General features: G+C 32.8%; 2 protein-coding genes across 2 annotated transcripts; both read left to right on the top strand.

Moving 5' to 3' along the window:
• Nucleotides 1-7,014: 7,014 nt before the first annotated feature.
• LOC134692319 (uncharacterized) lies at nucleotides 7,015-8,991 on the top strand. The gene has a single exon (XM_063552770.1). It carries the CDS (start codon nucleotides 7,036-7,038, stop codon nucleotides 8,989-8,991), a length of 1,956 nt encoding a protein of 651 aa, XP_063408840.1. The 5' UTR covers nucleotides 7,015-7,035.
• A 5,627-nt stretch (nucleotides 8,992-14,618) lies between these two features.
• Nucleotides 14,619-20,378, top strand: LOC134693390 (uncharacterized). Its single transcript, XM_063554184.1, has 3 exons — nucleotides 14,619-14,941; nucleotides 16,282-16,506; nucleotides 18,200-20,378. The coding sequence occupies exons 1-3, from the start codon at nucleotides 14,626-14,628 to the stop codon at nucleotides 18,424-18,426; spliced, it is 768 nt and encodes a 255-aa protein (XP_063410254.1). The 5' UTR covers nucleotides 14,619-14,625; the 3' UTR covers nucleotides 18,427-20,378.
• The last annotated feature ends 287 nt before the right edge of the window (nucleotides 20,379-20,665 follow it).

Here is a 20,665-nt window from a genome sequence, read left to right as displayed (position 1 = left end):
TCTAATTTGATATCTATAAGTGCAGTTGTTCATGAGAGTGCAAATTGCATTGGGATTTTTTTTTATTACATGTTAACTTTTATTGGAAAGCAAGTACAAGTTATGGAACACATTATTTCAGGGTTGGAAATCTTACCAGGAAAAATATTCTATGGATTGATACATACACTGGAAAAATTATGTGTGGTAAAGTAGTCATATTGATTATATGGACATGTTTTACATCTATAATTGAGCCTTTGAATATTTCAAAGATCCATAAAATTTTTTAGACATACCATACTTTATTTTATTGGTATGCTAACCATGGTAATTATTGAAACTTCTTGAAAAAAGGCACTTGGATATGTCGGTCTGTCCATCAGTCTGTTTGTCTATCCATCTATTTGTATCTCCTGCTTTTTCTTGGGTCTAGTTTTTGGTCAAGGTATTTCTTGATGAAATTGAAATCCAATCAACTTGTAACTTAGTACACATGTTCCCTATGATATGATCTTCCTAATTTTAATTCCAAAGTTTGACCCTTATTTCACAGTCCAATGAACAAAAAAAGGATAGTGCTAGTGGGACATCAGTGTATTATGAACACATTCTTGTTTTTAATTCATTTAAAGTGGTACCCAACCCTTTCACTAAAATTAATTTGTCTCGTTTAATTTTTATAAAATTTTGACAAAGTATTTACTTTGACCCTTCAACAAAAATATAAAAATTTCATTAATTTTGATCCAAGCGTTTTGTCAGAAAAATTACACTGGTTATATAGCAGTTTGACAAACACCAGTTTTGATCATTGAGAAGCTTAACATTCCCTTTACAACACAACGTAATTAAAACGTTTAGCTGACTTTACAGAGTTATCTCCCTGTAGTGTTAGGTACCACCTTAAGATAGTTTATATTTTTGAATTTATAGGGCCATAAAGTGAATTTTTCATAACGTCTCCTTTGTATGATCTGATTGTTTGTGTTACCACAATTGTTCACATCCTGCCCTTTTGTAATAAAATGAGACATAGTGATCCTACATTCCACCCAGGATGAATCTAATAAATGTTTTAAAAACTTATGTCCAACTGGCAGGTGTCATCTGACCTTGACCTCATTTTCATGGTTCAGTGGTTATTGTTAAGTTTTTGTGTTTTGGTCTGTTTTTCTTACACTTTATGCAATAGGTCTACTATATTTGTTGTATGGAATGCTTGTAAGGTGTACATGTCTAGCGGGCAGATGTCATTTGACCTTGACCTCATTTTCATGTTTCAGTGGTTATGGTTAAGTTTTTGTGTTATGGTCTGTTTTTCTTATACTTTATGCAATAGGTCTACTATATTTATTGTACATGCCTAGCGGGCAGATGTCATTTGACCTTGACCTCATTTTCATGGTTCAGTGGTTATAGTTGAGTTTTTGAGTTTTGGTCTTTTTATCTAATATTATATGCCAAGGGTCAACTATATTTGGTGAATGGAAATATTTTATGATTATATGTCAGTCCCGCACGTTTTATTTGACCGTGACCTTTATTTCACAGTTCACTGCAGTGTTAAGGTTTTGTGTTTTGGTCTATTTTTCTTAAACTATAAGTAATAGGTCAACTGTATTTAATGTATGCAAGCATTGTTAGCTGTACATGTCTCCCTGGCATGGATCATCTGACCTTGGCCTCATTATCACTGTTCATTGGTCTTTGTTTAGTTATCTTGGTTAATGTTAAGTTTATGTGACAGTTGTAATAAAACTTTACACTTACGACTATCAACATAATATCAATGATTAGTAAAGAAGGCGAGACATTTCAGTGTGTGCACTCTTGTTATTTATTTATGCATTTCTCTGTCCTAAGTGTTCTTGCATTTATTTGTACTATATTCCTGATCAACCAGGTAAAACCAGGTTCAATCCACCATTTTCTACATAATAAAATGCTTGTACCAAGTCAGGAATATGACAGTTGTTATCCATTAGTTTGATGTGTTTGAGCTTTTGATTTTGCCATTTAATTAGGACTTATATCCAGAAATTGACAATGAGGGTCGGTTTAAAACAACACTTCACAACATAACAGATGATTTCAGCTTCCCATTGGCGACCGTTTCATTTTAAAAATGGTGAAGTTAAAATCATCACTTCGTAAATTTTTACTGACGCCATCATGAGATGGTTGACGTTTTGGAATATCCGTTTCACAAATGATATCGAATATGTTCCTTATGTCGTTACTACAAACCCGTTCCCTTTTCACGAATGTGACCTACCGAATTGGACTAATTACCGGTTTTAAAATGGCATGGACAACACGACGGTTGCAACATGTGGAGCAGGATCTGCTTACCCTTCCGGAGGACCTGAGATAACCCGTAGTTTTGGTGGGTATTGTTTTGCTGTTGTACCCTTATTTCTGACATTTTTACTTATTGTGTCTGTTTGTTTTGTTCACATATCGTTGTCAATATTATGGAATCAGATGCGACTGTCATGATTTCAGCTTTCCAATTGCGAACTTCCCATTTATAAAAGCAACATTCCTGCAGCACTTGCATACGGTGTATATATCTCCCAATTGATACGATATTCCCGTGCTTGCATTTCCTATTATGATTTTCTTGATAGAGGGTTGTTGCTAACAAGGAAGCTATTAAATCAAGAGTTCCAAATGGTGAAGTTGAAATCATCTCTTCGTTAATTTTACTGACGCCATAACGAGTTGGTTGACCGTTATGGAATAACCGTTTCACAAATGATATCGGATATGTTCCTTACGTCGTCCCCTTCCCTTTCATTAATGTGACCTACAGAATTAGACTATTTACCGGATTTATTATCTCATATTAAGCAACACAACGGGTGCCCCATGTGGAGCAGGATCTGCTTACCCTTCCGGAGCACCTGAGACCACCCCTAGTTTTTGGTGGGGTTCGTGTTGTTTATTCTACCCCGATTTTGTTTTTTGTCCATGGATTTATGAGTTTTGAACAGCGGTATACTACTGTTGCCTTTATTTATTCTTTAGTTTTCTATGTTGTGTTATGTGAAGTATTGTTTGTCTAATTGTCCTTTTTATTTTTGGCCATGGCGGTGTCAGTTTATTGTCGATTTTAGAGTTTGACTGTCCCTCTGGTATCTTTCGTCCCTCTTTCATACAAGTGAGAGGTTTAGGTAGTTAACCATGTTTAATAAACCACTTTTTACATATAAAGAAAATGCCTGTATTAAGTCAGAAATATGACAGTTGTTATCCTTTCGTTTGATGAGAGTTTTTTTTTTATCTGCCCGAAACCTACTTTCATGTATACTTTATGATGGTATGATACTTAATCCGTAACGGGAGGGATTGTGTTGGATTTTCATAAGATGAATCAGTTTTACTGAGGTCTGTAGCTGGCATTTCAGTAGCTGATATTAGTCCTTTGTTGAATTGTGTATGATTGTCATTTTGCTTAGTTTCATCGGTTACCTGTTAACAAAAGGAACATAAAACAGGTACTAACAGTTTGTAATGCAAAGGCAGACATATACTTACTACAACTTAAAAAGAGACTTGAACATTATCAAGGTGATTTCTGAGAGAAACAAAACATTAATTCCCTCTGTGTATCAGGATTAGTATGGAAAATAATACAAAACAATATTTCTGGATTACTCTGCACCAAAAACGTACTGGTACCAAAGGATATACATTTAATTACGTTTGAATCTATATGCACAAATTTTATCCCATAAAATGAAATCATTTCTTTTCATACTACCATTTTGTTGATTTCGATTTTTTAAGATATGCAACACTTTTGTTCTTGTAATTTTAAGAGCTAAAGAGACTTTTAAATTTTCAATTCACTTAACTTCACTATTTTTGGGGGGAATTTGACAGTCAGAGTGTAACTAAAGAGTGAAAATTTTCATCATCAAGGTAAGATTTTATCAAAATGTTATCATAAATCTCACAAATGTACAAGCGATGACTTCTGTCGAGGCACAATATAAAACTAGACATAATCATATCGACACCATTCCATTGCTGAAGTCATTTGATTAAAATTTAATAAGATCGTTTGATTGTTATCTTCTTAAAAATTACCCCTGACTTTTTGTTTATATTTTGTTTATTTTGAATGAAGTATTCGAATACTGGTGTTTTTTTTGTCGTTCTTCATTTTTCCCATGATTTTGTCAGTCTCTCTTCAATTCATTAGTTTTAATTCTGCCTGTGGTTTTATCTGTCTTATTGTTATTTACGCATACTCCAGAAACTCCACATCTTAGTTGAATTCAATAAATTCTCTGACTAAATCAAATCAGCTCTAACCGTTTGAATAATAAGGGTCAATATCATATCATAGGCTTTCAGGAAATCATTCCGATCAAACAAGTATCTAGTTATTCTTTTACAACTCATATCGCATCCGTTAATTTAATCTGAGTTCACGGACAATATTACCAATGTTATTTCAACTGATCGGGCGGAGCTTACGTTTTAATTTGCAAAAGGACGGTCTATTTGAAGATGTGTGTGATAAGGATGATTGCCGTTGTAATTATTATTGATTTCTAATCACATATCAGTGCCATGCACCAAACGAATACACATAAGAACTGAATATGAGATATGGGACGAATAACTAGACACTTCATTGATGAATTAATCCCGAAACACCTGTCTATAGATGGACTGGTCTATGATAAGCGAACCTGTTAAATCCACCCAGTCAAGTGAAATAAATCAAGTAATACATGAGTGGTATTTGTAATGTTATGTACTTTGCCATGTGTCAAGTAGGTTACCCGATAAACTGTTTAATTTTCATAAGAAATCATAATTGATGTTACTATGAAGTTTATTTAGGAGAATTATTGGATATTTTCAAACTTGGCTTTTCAAGTAAGGAGAGGGCGGTTTTAACGTCCCTTTATGGAAGAAGTATTGAAAATTGTAATAGAAAAAGAGAAAAAGTATACTAGTAATTTAAGTTTTTTTTTGATTTTGCGAGAGTATGCGAAGTTTCGACTTTCGTCATGCTGTGAGTATTGAAGTATAATTTTTGCATGTTGCCGACTTTCGACTTCGGGTTCTACAACTATTAGACAGGTTACCTAATCTGTTATAGGACATCCTGGTACTCTGTAAACTACGAGCAGCCAAACAAGGTAAAATAAAATAAATGATCGGTGTAATTTTGGGTGGGGGTGATGGATGTTACTGTTTTCAGATGATTTAGTCCTGTATAGAAATCATTTAAACAGTTTACTTTCCCTCAAAAGTGTACTGATTAGAATATTGAATTTACTTATTAGCGTTGCTCTTGCTTGTCCAAGTACCAGGATGTCGAAAAATATTAATTCCGGAGTCAAAAGTCGATAATATGGAAATGAACTAGTAAAAGGCAACAGTAGTATACCACTGTTCAAAAGTCATACATCGATTTAGAGAAAAACAATCCAGGTTACAATCTAAAACCGAGGAAACACATCATCTACACGAGAAAATCGACGATACAATAGAACACGGAAGTGCAACAAAAGTAAATGAAATAACAACATACAAAGAAACGAACTATTAGATAACAGCTGCAATATGTTCCTGACTTGTTCCTGACTAAATATTCTGCTAAAATGACATTACATGACGGACATACAGTACAAATAAATGCATGAACACCCAAGACGGAGGAATACATAAATTAATAATATAATAGTACATTTCGACATGTTTACCATAGAATAACAACGAATAACTAAAATTGATTTAAGACGGTGCACAAAACCAACTTAAAAGAATTAACTGTATGTCTGTCACACGAATGTACCAACGCAACAAAAAGTAACGTCACAGGTAAATTAAAAAATAAATATGTATATAAATCAAGATCAGGTTTCTAGTTATGTTATTTTATGTATTTGTGTAAGTAATTGTGCTACTAGCTATCTTGGCCTTTATTCCAAAAAAACCTCAGTAAGACAAATAAATCCTGTTGCTTTGAACTAAAATCATACAAATATACTGGGTGATTAATTATCTTAACTTTCACCAATGTTCTGAACAAATTCTGCTTCATACGAGTACAAACACAAATCAGCCAGTAAGGGTTCGCAATAAGTGCCCATTGGAGTATCGACTGTCTGTTGCAATATCAATTCTCCAATCTCAACAAATATATTGTCGATCAAAACGTCCTGCTTTTTGATAATATCATCTTCAGTATATTTCTTCACCACAGCGGGTTCTTCACAAAATAAGAGTTATCATAACCCAAAAGAAGAAATTTGTATCTACGATTTACCAATTTTATAGAAAAAGCTCTGTTTAATGAGATGGTGAAGTCGATCTTTCAATGTGGAATAGTAGTTTCAAGCGTAGACAAATCGAAAGTTTTAATTTTGATGAAACATTGCAGAGAAATTGTAAGATTGAGCAGAAGAGCTTTAGAATATTTGAAAATCCACTTATCTGATTAACATCGGAATTTCAGGTTAGAAGGAAGTAAGTAAATAAAGATGACTGGCGCCACCTAGATTTTTCATCCAAGATAATAGGTAGAAGTAAATTTATTTTCTGTTGCCTTGGTAATTAGAAATTTAAAATTGAAATAGTGAGAAATGGGTATTGGCCATTGGTGTAGAAATAGCGAGAAATTTAGAGAAAACCCTCTGAGACAAGCAACATTTTCTGTGCCAAATTGAGCAAGGGGTGTTCTTCATTTATACTATTTCGAAAATTCCGGAACTGTTGAGTACCCTTAAAAAATGCCATTTTTCTATCAAAAAAGCTGCAGCACCATCTGTGTTTAACCATTGCAATAACATCCAAAGGTGTTGATAATTCAGAATTCGATTTTTTTTTAAATTGATCTTTGATAGTGAAAAGGCAGGACCAAATAAGGCTACCATTGTCGCCTATGTAAATAATTACTTCATTGTAACATTCAATGTTCAGGTTCACGATTACATTTCTTTTAGAGAAAAAATAAAAGATATTAAAAGGGGAGATAAATTAAATCACTAAAAGGAAGTAATTTACCTATGACAATGATCGACTATTATGACAACGTGTATGGATGAATGTGATATTTTCACTTGTCCGATATGTTTAGAGAAACTGAAATCTCCTACAACTTTACCATGTTCACACAATTTTTGTGAAACATGTATCGGCGAGTTTATATTATCAACAGAACGCCAGACAGGGCATAAACTTTCGAGTTATCCTTGTCCCGTCTGTAGATCAGTTGTAACGACTACCAAAAGGGAGCACGATGCAACGCAATGTGCATCCTTGGCACCCCATTCTTTAACAATTTCAGCAAAAATGGACCAATCAGAAAGTACGAAACAAGAGTGTCATCTGTGCAAAAAACAAACTATTCAAAATGTGGCATCATACTGGTGTCGGGAATGCAGTGAAGCGTTTTGTGACGAATGCTTGCGACTTCACAACCTTATGAAGATTTCTGCAGATCATAAAGTTGTACATATCGAAAAAATAAACAATTGTACTCGTGGGGGCGAGCCTGATTTCAGTCTAATATCCGATAAATGTTCAATTCATAATTCTAAAATATTGGAAGCCTTCTGTTTTGATCATCAGGAACTTTGCTGTTTGCTTTGTTTAACTGCACATCATAGGAAATGTGAAAATATCCAGGCTATTGAAGAACTGACAAATCTTAACACGGATGGAATAGAATTTTTTAAATATGAATTGAATGAAGTAAAAGCTAAAGTTAAAGAACTAATTGAAGAAAAGACAAGCAATTATGAAAAACTCGATAATTCCTTTCAAGCGATCGAGTTGGCTGCTAAAGCATCCGCAGCTTCAATTAAAGACAGTGTGGATATTCTACTGGCTTCATTTTTAAAGGAACTAGATATGTCACGTGATGCACAAAACACTGTATTCGAAGCGAAGTCAAAAACTACCGAAAATCTACTGAGCCGTGTTGTTTCATTGATGAAGACCACAGATTCTGTTCGAGATAATGGTACCTTGAATCAAATGTTTATTCATTTAAAAAAATCGAAACCTCAATTAAGATCTAAACTCGTTGAAACAAGCAAAATTTTAAATGTAAAAACAGCCGTGGAAGCGAGATTTGCCGTCAATAAAATATTCCATCAAGTAGAAAAAGCAGTAAGTTTCGGACAAACCGAAGTGATTTGTAGTGTACCAATTGACCTGAATGAATTCGTGAATTTTAATCCATTGGATACCGGCACAATAACAAACATAAAATTGAGACATAAAAAAACTCTGTCATTCGAGTTTGATGTTAATACTGTATGTATGATGAACTCGACTATCTTGGTTGGCGGTGAATATGGGGTATTAAATGCAGTTGATTGTGTGACTAGCACATGTGTTGCGAAAACTACTTTCAACGAAGGTATAAAAAGACTGACTTGTGACATCGAAAACCTTACAATTTATGTTTCGTGTTATGATGCGTACATATATTCTTGCAAGATAAAACAAAACAGATTTGTATTACGTCAAGAAATTAAAAATAGCAACAGGGAGGCACTCACTGGTGGGCTTTGCATCTTTAACGGATTCATGTATATTATCGTTAGGAAAAGCCTACAAATGATAAATATTGACAACAAAGAAATAGGCTTACAAAAGTGTTTTTACACAGATACAAACTGTAATAACAAATTTACTGGTCTTGCGACTGATATAAAAAACAAACGTTTTCTTTATACATCCGATACCGACCAGGTAGTAGCAACAACGATAGATGGCACAAAAATATTTTCCTACAAGGACGAAAATATGAAGAAGATAGTTGGCGTTGCCGTTAATAACCAAGGTTGTATAATAGCATGTGATCTGTCTGGTGCATTGCATGCTATCTCAGAAGATGGATATCAAAGGAAAACTGTGTTAGATAGGTTTGACAAAATCAAAGCGCCACATGATGTTTGTTTTGATAAGTCTGGCAAAGTTTTGTTAGTTTGTGGTGATAGGTTTGTAGAAATATATGATGTTTTGTTCTAAATAAAACATATTGATCGGTATTTCAATAGTCAGTTTAGATTTACGTTAAACCATCATCTGCAAAATCCTCCATTGGGAACTGTTCCTCCTATCCGGTTCCTCTCCCAAATTGTCGTTTCGACATGCTGTGTTACATATTTGTTTTCGTTTGTTATTTTGTACATTACTTAGTTCTTTGGTTTTCTCGTTTGAATGGTCTGTTATTGGCATATCGGTGCCATAAATAGCTGACTATGCAGCCGTCGAACGTCAGAGTATTCTCGGACTACTTGTGAACTAGCAGGTTTGAAAATCGGACTCTCTATGTCGGTCAAGTACAACTCTTGATCTTGTTTGTCATTTGTGTGTATTACAAAACTACATCAAAATGTTTTCGTCTTGGTACGCATGTAATATTTGCCACGTTGAACACCAATCCGTAACTGTTCAGTACTGAACCAGTTAACAAGATTTCATTGTGTAGGTGCGTTTTTGTAGCTCAGTTTTTTCTCTTTTGATTTTCTCTTTGTTTTAGAGGCATTAGTTCACATATTTATTATATGATAAAATCAACTCATCATAGAAACAAAGATTAAAATTTTATATTTACGCCAGACGGGCGTTTTGTCTACAAAAGACTCATCAGTGACACTCGAATCAAAAAATGTTCAAAAGGCCAAATAAAGTACGAAGTTGAAGAGCATTGAGAACCAAAAGTTCCTAAAATTTTTGACAAATACAGCTAAGTTAATCTATTCCAAAGGTAGAAAATCCTTAGTTTTTCAAAAATTCAAAGTTTTGTTAATAGTTAATTTATAATTATGAGCATATCAATGATAACTCAAGTCCACACAGAAGTGCAGATTACTGGGCTGGTGATACCATCGGGGAAATAAGTCTCCACCAGTAGTGGCATCGACACAGTGGTTGCAAATAAACTCATCATAGATACCAGGATTAAAAGGGATACCGGCATAAGAAGACGTCAGTGAGTCAGCAAGGTAAAAAAAAAAAAATACTCGTTGCTGCATGTAAACTGTTAAGTTAAGAAGTGAAACGGTACATATAAGAGAAAATGAAGGCATGAGTACAACGATGTCTTTATTATTTATTAATAGAAGTGACAAATTGGCAATCATACCACAACTCTTTTTTTTATATTAAAAACCCTTAATGTTGTTTTAACTGACAATTCTGCATACAGAATGGGACTAAAGATATGGTATGCAAATAAGGTAACATCACTTAAACCTTACTATTTGACATGTTAAGCGAGAAGAGATTATGAGTTGAATGGAGATTGCAGCTACTTACTTAATGAAGTGAACTTAGAAGTCAAGTGACAGTCGCATAAGTGTTGAATTCGAGAGTTCGTTTTATTATTATTCATCAGCACTTTTTATTTACAAAAAGAAACCACCATAACAATAAAACATTGATTGAAAAATCATCAACAGCGATACTATTGTGACTTTATAGATTTGAATGTCTGTTTGTCGGTGGTTGACCTCTAAATATCATTTGATGGTTTGTGTCGTTTGATTGCGCATTGGCACATTCCCAACATTCTTTGTTAAAAATGAATTATAAGCTATTTAATAAAATATTCTGCAACAATTTGAATATAGTATCAAGTTTTTCACTTAAATACAATCTTATAAAAAATATTTACCCGTAATGAGCAAAGAAAAAAAGAGAAAAAATATGAAGACACAAACCAAAAATCAAATTTGAGGGAGAAAAAAAATTAGATACAAAGACAAAATGAATAATGACACAACAGATTGATTCCTTCAATAGTCAACAAAACACAACAACAAAAAAATCGAGGTATCTTAGAGTAAAGACGTTTACGTTCCATGTTATGTTTTCAAAATATCTACCCTCTGTTGTTACTTACCCTGGAATGATTAAATACCCTTTGTTGTTTACTTCTCAAATTTGAGATTTAACTGTATCGTTTCTTTTTCTACAACTTAAGTAGTAGTTTACAATTATATCCTCTAGATGGAGGTATATCTTCTTCATTCTTTGAACCTGTATCATTTCGCTCATTTTTGCTATAAGATTATCATGAATGACATTTGGTGAAACCAACAAATAGTTTATCTGATTCCAACAGTGTATAACAGTAAAGAAGATTCCATAAAAAGAATAGCGATGCTCTTTCTGTATTATAAGTTCTCGCCATTGAAGGAGTATATATATTCATCGTCAATTCCTATTTAAACACCGACCCTTCCCTAATATGATACAGTATTATAATAGGACACCATACGGGCAAACTATACAGACCAGTTTAAAAAGGTTTAACTCATCTGATTGATGCAAAGCATAAACACAATTCTAACACGACGTCCTTCAACGCTTTGAGTACACACCCGTGGTAAAATATGAATATATTGCATTGGCTGTTCCGTTCGAACTCCCACGTCATATGTTTTTTTATGAATGAAGTACCCGACGTCATAGAATGATGACGTTATAATTTAAGCATTCTACGGGAAAATACACGCTTTTGATACCGAAAATCATCACAACAAGGAAACGTAAACAAACGATCCTAAAATGAGGTTTAAGCCCATTTATTTATATACATAGAAGACATATAAGTAAGTTATCATTAAAATTCATCCAAATCTATCTTAATAAGTTTTGTGAATAGTTTGAGCATGTCACTTATTCTGTTTGCTCCGTTCTTTTACGCCAATCTAAAAGTGCGTTAATTATGGGAACGGCAAATAATGGCCTCCACCTAGAGCTCTTCGATCCAAAAAAAAATGCCGTATTTGTCCTATTAGAATCGAAATAATTCATGGGGGCTTGAATATATCTAGATTTTACCAAGGGTTGTCCCTTTATGCCGATATTTCACCCCTCGCTATCGCTCAGGGTAAAATATTTGTCATAAAGGGCCAAACCGTGGTAAAATAACGATATATTCAAGCCCCCATGAATCATTTCTTAAGTAACAAAAACAATATAAAGACACAAAGTACAAATCTGAGAGTACTAGCCTTTACTGAAACTTGTTCCTTACTGTTGACAACTGATATAAAACCATGTTTCCCACACAAAATATAAATTGTTAAACACACATTCGATTAAGTGTAACAACTTTATGAACAGTATAGAAAGTCATGACCTTGCATTTTTCATGCTACTTTAAGAACTAGTTCAGCTTATTTATTTCTTTGTTTGCATGTGCTTATAATCTAGTTTAGTGTTTTACTTGCTTGTATTTGCTTTCATATGTAACAAATTTTGCTCATGAAATCTAGCTGTCTTTATATTGTCTATTGTGTTACGGTCAGAAATCACCTTTTATTGTAGCGTAGCCAACAAAAGACACACATCTATAATAAAATTTAACAAGATTGAATATACAAAATTTTACAAGAGGTTTTATACAAAAAACTGGCAACTTAACTGTCAAAATATGAGTCCAATCTTTTATCTTTATCTGTATCCGGAAATCTTCTCGGAATCCAATCTGAATATTACGTTCACTACTAAGGTCACAATCCAGTATAATGTTGTTTGTAGAATAAAAGTGTCAATTTAAATGCTGTTAATACTAATGTCTATCGATGTCTTAGTCTGAGAGTTTAACTTTAGTATCTGTATATATATAGTTGTCACGGAAATTTCTAAAACACTCTAGAAATGAAACGTCCTAAAAGTTGCATTGGAAATTTCTAGTAAAATGTAGAAGTTTGAAAAACGCATCTTGTATTAGGATAATTCTGGAATCATTATGTAAGTCAAATGGAAAGTTCGAATCATTCTATGATTATTCCACTGATTTCTAAACTGCACAGTTATAAGATTAATTTGAAAACAACTAAAAGGCCACACAACAAAATTTGGCCAACATTATAAAATATAATAATTACAATTACAATAATAATTGTGTGTGCTGTATATGTCCTATATGTCTTAATACTGTATGTGTTGCTATTGTTATTATTGTCGACAAAAAGCTCTACGGAGCTCATGTTTGTAGTATTTCATGTAACCCGACTTGAAATAATTTTTCTTATCTTATCTTATCACAATTACAAAGTTATAAGTATGGACACGATTTTGGACCGTAAGCCTTACTATGTTGTGTTTTGTAAAGAGTAAAATAATAAAATAACTATAAAGGAAAGTACCTGAGCAATTGGCAAAATTAAAAGCTCAAACTTATCAAGCGAATGTATAACAACGGTCATATTCCTGACTTGGTACAGGCAACAAAATTTTCTTATGTAAAAACAAATTAATGGATTCAACCTGGTTTAAAAGCTAGCTGGATATATACAAAATGTTGTTTTTTGTCTTTTTCGTTTTTCTTTTTATTGCGTTGTCATTTCGGCTATCGTATTAATTTAATTATACATTTGGCACCATCCGCCTTCTTTGATTAACATTTATTACAATGAACATTGCAACGCAACAGGTGCTTATAATTGGTCATGAATAGAAAATATCTTTAAGTTAGGTGAATAATGATACAACATCACAATGACAAACACAGTCATGTTTGCACACACAAACAATACAAAAGACTTCTAAACAGTAACATAGGGGTTAAAGAATAATTAAAGCTCTTTATCGCCTATAGAAAAGATGGCCCACAAAGAAAAAGGTAAAACCAAGCAACTTGTATGTGCACGTAAACGAAAATTCTTATAAGCATAAATCTATCAAAATAATTCTTATATTCTACATTGGAAAATGCCTTTACCAAGTCAGGACATGACAGTTGTTGTCCATAAGTCTGATGTGTTTGATCATTTGATTTTGCCATTTGATTAGGGACTTTCTGTTTTGAATTTTCCTCGGAGTTCAGTATCTTTATGCTTTTACTTTTATTTGTGGATAGGATATGAGTCTGTCTGAAATCATCATCTAAATTTGAACTTGTATGGCATACCAACATTAAGGCTCTAGACTTCTTACATTTACGCATTATAAAATTCCAAAATATTTTATTTAAAGATTTTGTCGACACTAAGAGCTCTGTCTTCCTTAACGCCAAAAAAAAAATAGAATTGATTTTAATATGATTTATCCGCATTCGATCAAATCTGTGCTATAAAGGAATTTCAATCAATAACATCCTTACATCGACTATACATTTTTATTTATTTTACAAAAGCTAGCTAATATCCTATGATTTCATCTTCTCCTTGTATTTTTTATTCATTTCCCGTCATGTAAAGAAAAATTGTTTATCTAGGACTCGCATAAAAACAATTTAATGTTACCATTAAAATGTCTATTCATAAAACGTAATGCATTTTTAAAAAATATGAACTAAATGTATAGAAAAAAATCGTTGATGAATTTAAATTTGATAGATGAATTATGATTATTTTAGTTTAATGACTTTATAATTTACAACTACTGTACTAAAGCCTGAAATCTCTTATGTTATACAATTAAACTTCTTCAATAGTTGTTCAATAACTCATTTTTTTCCAAAGTTCATTGCCGCAATCAATGTTTGTTTTATTCATTGTGATTCTTAAATCGGTCACATAAAAACATTTCGTGGGAACTTGGGAGATGCTAAATTAAATATAGTTGATGTTTAATTTTTCTATAAATATAAATAGTTAACCCATTAAAAACTGTTACATTTAAGCTGCAGTAAAAGCTGCAGTAATGGCGAACGATAAATTAGTGCCTATCAGTTTGTTATTTTTTGTGAGATTTTCGCCTCTTTCGGGAAACATAGAAACAATTGAAATGTCAGAAAAATTAAATTTGAGAGACCAGTTCTCCGAATATAACAACTTGGGAAATATCGAGTCAAAAAGTCTAGTTAGATGTACCAAGATATGCCTGCTGACTGCCAATTGCAGGTCACTGTTTTACCAGAAAGAATTACACCAGTGTATTTTACACAGTCTAGATATCCAAGAGTCGTCGGTAAATCTCGTCACGTCAACGGGTTGGAAATACTACAAAACGTTTGAAGGTAATTAACGTATTTCATATGAACTTAATAGTTTCTTATAAAAAACACATTTCAATCTTTTCATTTTTCATTTGGCCTTTCTTTTTTTTCGAGCGTCAATGATGAGTCTTTTGTAGACGAAACGTGCGTCTGGCGTATATTTGAAATTTCAATCCTGGTATATATGTTGAGTTTATTACATATATTTACAAATGATAGAAAAGTTAGAATTTTTAATTTCAACTCAGATTGAGGGATCGTAGGAAAACTTAAACATTTAATAAAATGGCAATACATTTTTACGTCGACATAAGGTCTTATGATTTGGACACCAATTGAATAAAAAGTGAATTTTAATGAATAATCTTACTCAAAGCGTCTGATTTCACAATTCTTAATTTGAAAGTCTGTTCAGTGGTATATACTGCTTACAAGTTTGTGTCTTCTTTTTGCTATTCTCTATCAAACGGTTTCTTGTACATGGATACCCATGGACGTAAGACATATAGACAGAAAGTCAAATACTAATACATAGACAAAACTGATTATGTATTCAAATCTGAGTGATTAGAAGGAGAACAACATAATAAAAACATCAACAATGAACGACACTTTTTTTTTTTTTATAGAACCTTATTAACGAATAGCAGGTGATTCAAACCTATGCCAAGCTAAGTACTTTGACCAATAAGTATACATTATCGGGTTTTCTACACATTGATATCGTAAAATATCAGCCGCGAGCCATTGTGTCGAGCGGCTGATATTTTACGATATCTGTTCGTAGAAAACCCGATTATCTGTTTATCGTTCTATTAATGGTCTTTTCCCCTCTCCCTAAGACAGTTTTATGCTTGACGAATGCAAGCTTGATAACGTCTCATCTCGCATTGTGACGTCGCTGATAACTTTTCCTCTCACATTGTGACGTCGCTGATAATGCCTGGTCTCGTTTTGAAGTCTTGATACGATTATTACTGAGCGACAGAGCAGGGTGATATAGTCGTAGGGAAGGACGATAATGATGCACGTTTATAAATGTGACTTGGATGGAGAATTGTCTCATTAGCGCTCATACCACATCTTCTTAATATATCTATGATGAAAGCGTTTAATAAAAACCTTTTTCGAAGTACACTTTTAACGTAGATAAATAAAAACATGCTAAAATTGAAAAAAAAGTATTTATTGTTAAAAATGTATATAGAGATTGAAATTTAGGCAGTTATTCACAACTTAAATGGAATGAAACAGCTTTCTACAGCAAAGGAACAGTCAAGATAAAACATTGTGCATTTAAGAATAATTGATTAGTTATCTTTCATTATGACAAACGTTTTACAATCATTATTTGTTTACAGAAAGTCCAAGTACTACTCCAAGTACTTTTACAAGTTCCAGTCCTGCAGAGAAATGCACTGACACAGCTGGCTTCATTTACAATGCAGATGAAAGTATGTGTTACTTCATTGGGACACCAGTAGCTGTTGATTTTGACGTCATAGAAACGGTTTGTTCAAACATGAACAGTGAGCTCATCAGGATAGATTCAGCACAAAAGCAAGCGTTTGTACAACAATTGCTTGGTAAGCGGTGCTTGTAAGAGTTTAGGTTGAAATTCAGCTACATTTTCAAATATCCTTAAACATGTTAAACATTTCAAAAGTCGTTATAGTAATTGTTTACTCAAATTGACAAAACTAAAACAGCCATTCAAACCCATCTTTGGCCAACTTTGCCTGAGGGAGTTGAAACCTTATTTTTTTTTTTAATAATTTCAAAATTTATAAATGTCAATCAGCAGAGGTTTCAACTCAGTGCTGCGAACAATGATTACAAATTGTTATAAATTGCATGCGTCCGAAGAGCGTCTTCTTGATTTACCTTCACCAGGATCGCTGAAAGCTAAATATTTGAAAACCAAAAAGTATAACGTGAAAAAGTAAAAACAAAATCAAACAGTGCATAAAAATAGCCAAATTCATAATAGGTCAACTTAAAATAAGTTTATTTACAACCACTTGGTCGATGCGATTCCACTGCTGGTGGACATTTGATTACCTGTGGTTATCACCAGCCCAGTAGTCAGCATTTCATTGTTGACTTGAGTTATCATTCATATGTTCATAATTATAAATAAACTGGTTTCAAAATATCTTTAATTTTTTGAAAAAATAGGCTTTTCTAAACCAGGAATAGATTACCTAAGCTGTATTTGGCATTTTTGTTTGAGAATGTTTGGTTCTCAATGCTCTTCAATCGTACTTTATTTGGCCTTTTAAACATTTTTTTTATTCGAGCGTCACTAATCAGTCCTTTGTAGACGAAACGGAAAAGTAATATCCTATCTGACTTATGAGTTTGGACTGTCCCCTTAATCTTTCTTCTCAAGTTTAAAAAGAAAAGATATAATTTCAACAAGATATATCACTTTCCTATTTTCTTTTGATGTCAATGCACAGTTTTGTAGCTAAAAGTTTTGAAAGATTTATTTTTGTGTCATAACTAAATATTTTTTATTTATTTGTATGATAATGAATAGATGATCATGCAATTTGCCAAACAATTAGCACAATTTGGAAAAGTCTGACCCTTTTATATATATAAAAAGAAGAAAATAAAGTTATTAGTTTTAATGCAATGAAAGAGAAGCAAAAGTTACTAAATAAAGGCAACAGTAGTATACCGCTGTTCAAAACTCGTAAATCCATGGACAAAAACAAAATTGGGGTAACAAATTAAAACTGAAGGAAACGCATTAAATATAAGAGAGAACAACAACACAACATTAAAATAGGTCACACACAGAAACGGACTAAGCATTAGACAAAATCCGATGAGAATAACAAATATAACATCAAACCAAATACATGAATTAGGGATAGAAAAGTACCGTGACACGTCTTATAGTAATGTGAATTCACACTCAAATATAAGAGAAAACAAACGACACAACGGAAACACAACGTTAAAATGTTACACACACAGAAACGAACTCTGATATAACAATTGCCATTTTCCTGACTTGGTACAGGACTGTATTTATGAGTCTGAAAACAGAGCCATGACAAAACACAATAAACAACAGCATACAAACCTCAACATAGACAAATTATGTATGGGCAACGGAACTCCCACTAAACTCAACAATTGACATGTCGTGTTTCCCAAAGTAAAGACCAGGTGACATGCCTTATTTAGTCGGTCACATTCCACATACAAACTTCAATATACTTTAAGTAACATTATAAGTTCACTAAAATACGTTTTGTTCTATAGCTACAGACGCAGGTGCCTGGGTGTGTATTCAGGGAGACAGGGATGATGGAAGCTACAAATTTGCAGATGGCTCAGCCATGACATACTTTAACTGGAACACAGCCATGGGACAGCCTGACGACATTAATCGGGATCATATAGTAATGGTGAAACAATTCAATTATCTATGGCATGATATGGCAGATGAAAAACTAGACCGTCAGTGCACATACATTTGTGAAAAATAAAATAAAAGAGCACAACAATCATAATTGAACAACTTCTCGTCACATGTTTTTGATAGTTTGCAAAATAACTGGATAGATTTTATGTGGCCACATATTACAGATAGTCATTAAGGGCATACGATACAGTTACTGGGGAGGTAATGACGTTGCTAACGTAAAATGTTATTTTCGCGACGTCAAACTGTGACATATCGGGAAAAGATGCATTTTTCGACTGATTTTTATCAATCAAACTGATTTAATTTGAAAACGAGTTTATGGACCCCTATTTTTCAAAACGGCAATTTGTTTCATTTTGCAGGAAGATTATGTGACCCAAATTTTATAAAACTGTAAAAAGAGGATTTTTTTTAATTTTGATAAACATGCAGCAAAAAATGACGTTTTTTCCTCAATTCACGATCATTTGATAAATATGAGTTATTTCTGAATAAATAAAATGCATATTTTTTTAGGATACTTATAAAAAACAGACATTACCGATTATTTAACAAAAAACAATTTGTGTTTATCTTTTATAACAAAAAAGTTATGTCTTTCTTTCGAAAAAGAAATTACGGCCACAAATCTGAATTTTGAGCAAATATACATAATTTCGACCTCATTTTACTCAAAAAGTAGCATATGGAGGTATATTTTTTATTACATATTTTATTTAATCAGGTAAAAAACAGCCTACTAGTATATGCAAATTTCCATAAACTTGTAAATACAGGATCAAAACTGTATCGTATGCCCTTAACACAGTCACTATATAGAAAAAGTAATTCAATATTCTATGAAAATATTTTCTGTGTTTAAGGATTGATTAATATACGTTGGTAAGATAATAATAAACTTACAACTTAACAATACTTTAACAACTAATTTTTAATATGTTTATGGATTATGGATTATGGATTATGGATTATGGATTATGGATAGGTATGCATATCTAGAGTATTTAAAGAACATTGGAGCTATGGTAGATTGCAAATAGAGAATACAATACTAATAACTGTTTTGAATTACTGGAATTTCTTAAATGGCATTTGATACAGAACTCATCGATGATCAGAGTAAAACGGTACGTCAAACCAATAGAGAAACCTATGCTGTATATATGAGAAAAATAATGTGTATATTTTTTTGTTTTCTATCCTTATTCTGTTTAAAACATTTTTATTTTTTAACATTTGTAATGTATTATTAAAAATAAACTCACCGTAGAAACCATGACTATAAACGTGATCACCATGAGCCAGACGTTCTTTTCGTCTCTATCCTGCAATTGGGTGACATATTGTACATATGCATCCCAACAGATATGGCTATTCTGTATTTGTATACTAAACAGATAACACTTAAAGCTCCACCCACTGTTGGACTACGTTTGTGTACTCCTGTGGTAACAGGATGAACTCCATTTTCTTCAGCGTCGAATGTGTACATGCTATCAGTACTGCAACAATGTCAATTTCAGCATGTTCAGTGAATTTCACATTCGGTTCAAAATTCTGAACTGTAGAACAAAGCATACACTTTTGTTTTAAATTTGGCAGTGTTTTGTTATTTGTTTTTATTGTTGAAATTAGTTGTAATGTTATAATATATGATAATTATCTTTGAGCGATGTATTATTGTTGATCATCGGAGATTCTTTTCTGTGTACCGGTCTAATTGTGATATTCTTAATATTACTACGCGGGCCTCAAAAGATCTTAAATCTAAAATATTTATTTTTCTATCTTTTAAGGCAAAAACAATGTACAAAATTGATTGCTGGATAAAGATAATAACTGTTTAGTGTCTTTACGTATCAGCTGTATTCGTACTCGGCTCGAACCAGGAGTAATAGTTCGCTGTAGCTCACATTACACCTGTTTCTAAGCTCTTTACACATACAGTTGATATTTAAAGACACTAAGCAGTTAATGTCTAGATATAAGACCCATCAGTGACACTAGAATAACAAAAAGAAAGCACTAAATAAAGAATGAAGTTGAAGAGCGCTTCGGGACAAAATTCCGAAATGTTTGCCATATACAGCAAAGGAAATCATTTCCTAGGGTAGTGATTTTCATAATTCTTAATGTTCGTCTACAGATAAATTATAGTTGTGACCATATCAATGATGATTATGACAACACAGACGTACATACTACTGGGGTGTCAATACCTTCGGCAGTGGCAAAGAACCAGTGGTTTTAATAAATCCATCATAGATAATAAGATGAAATGCTAGACGCGCCTATACTCT

This window comes from Mytilus trossulus, chromosome 12 (assembly GCF_036588685.1).
Source record: "Mytilus trossulus isolate FHL-02 chromosome 12, PNRI_Mtr1.1.1.hap1, whole genome shotgun sequence".
Taxonomy (NCBI): Eukaryota; Metazoa; Mollusca; class Bivalvia; order Mytilida; family Mytilidae; genus Mytilus; species Mytilus trossulus.
This window is presented reverse-complemented; position numbering and strand designations above follow the sequence as displayed.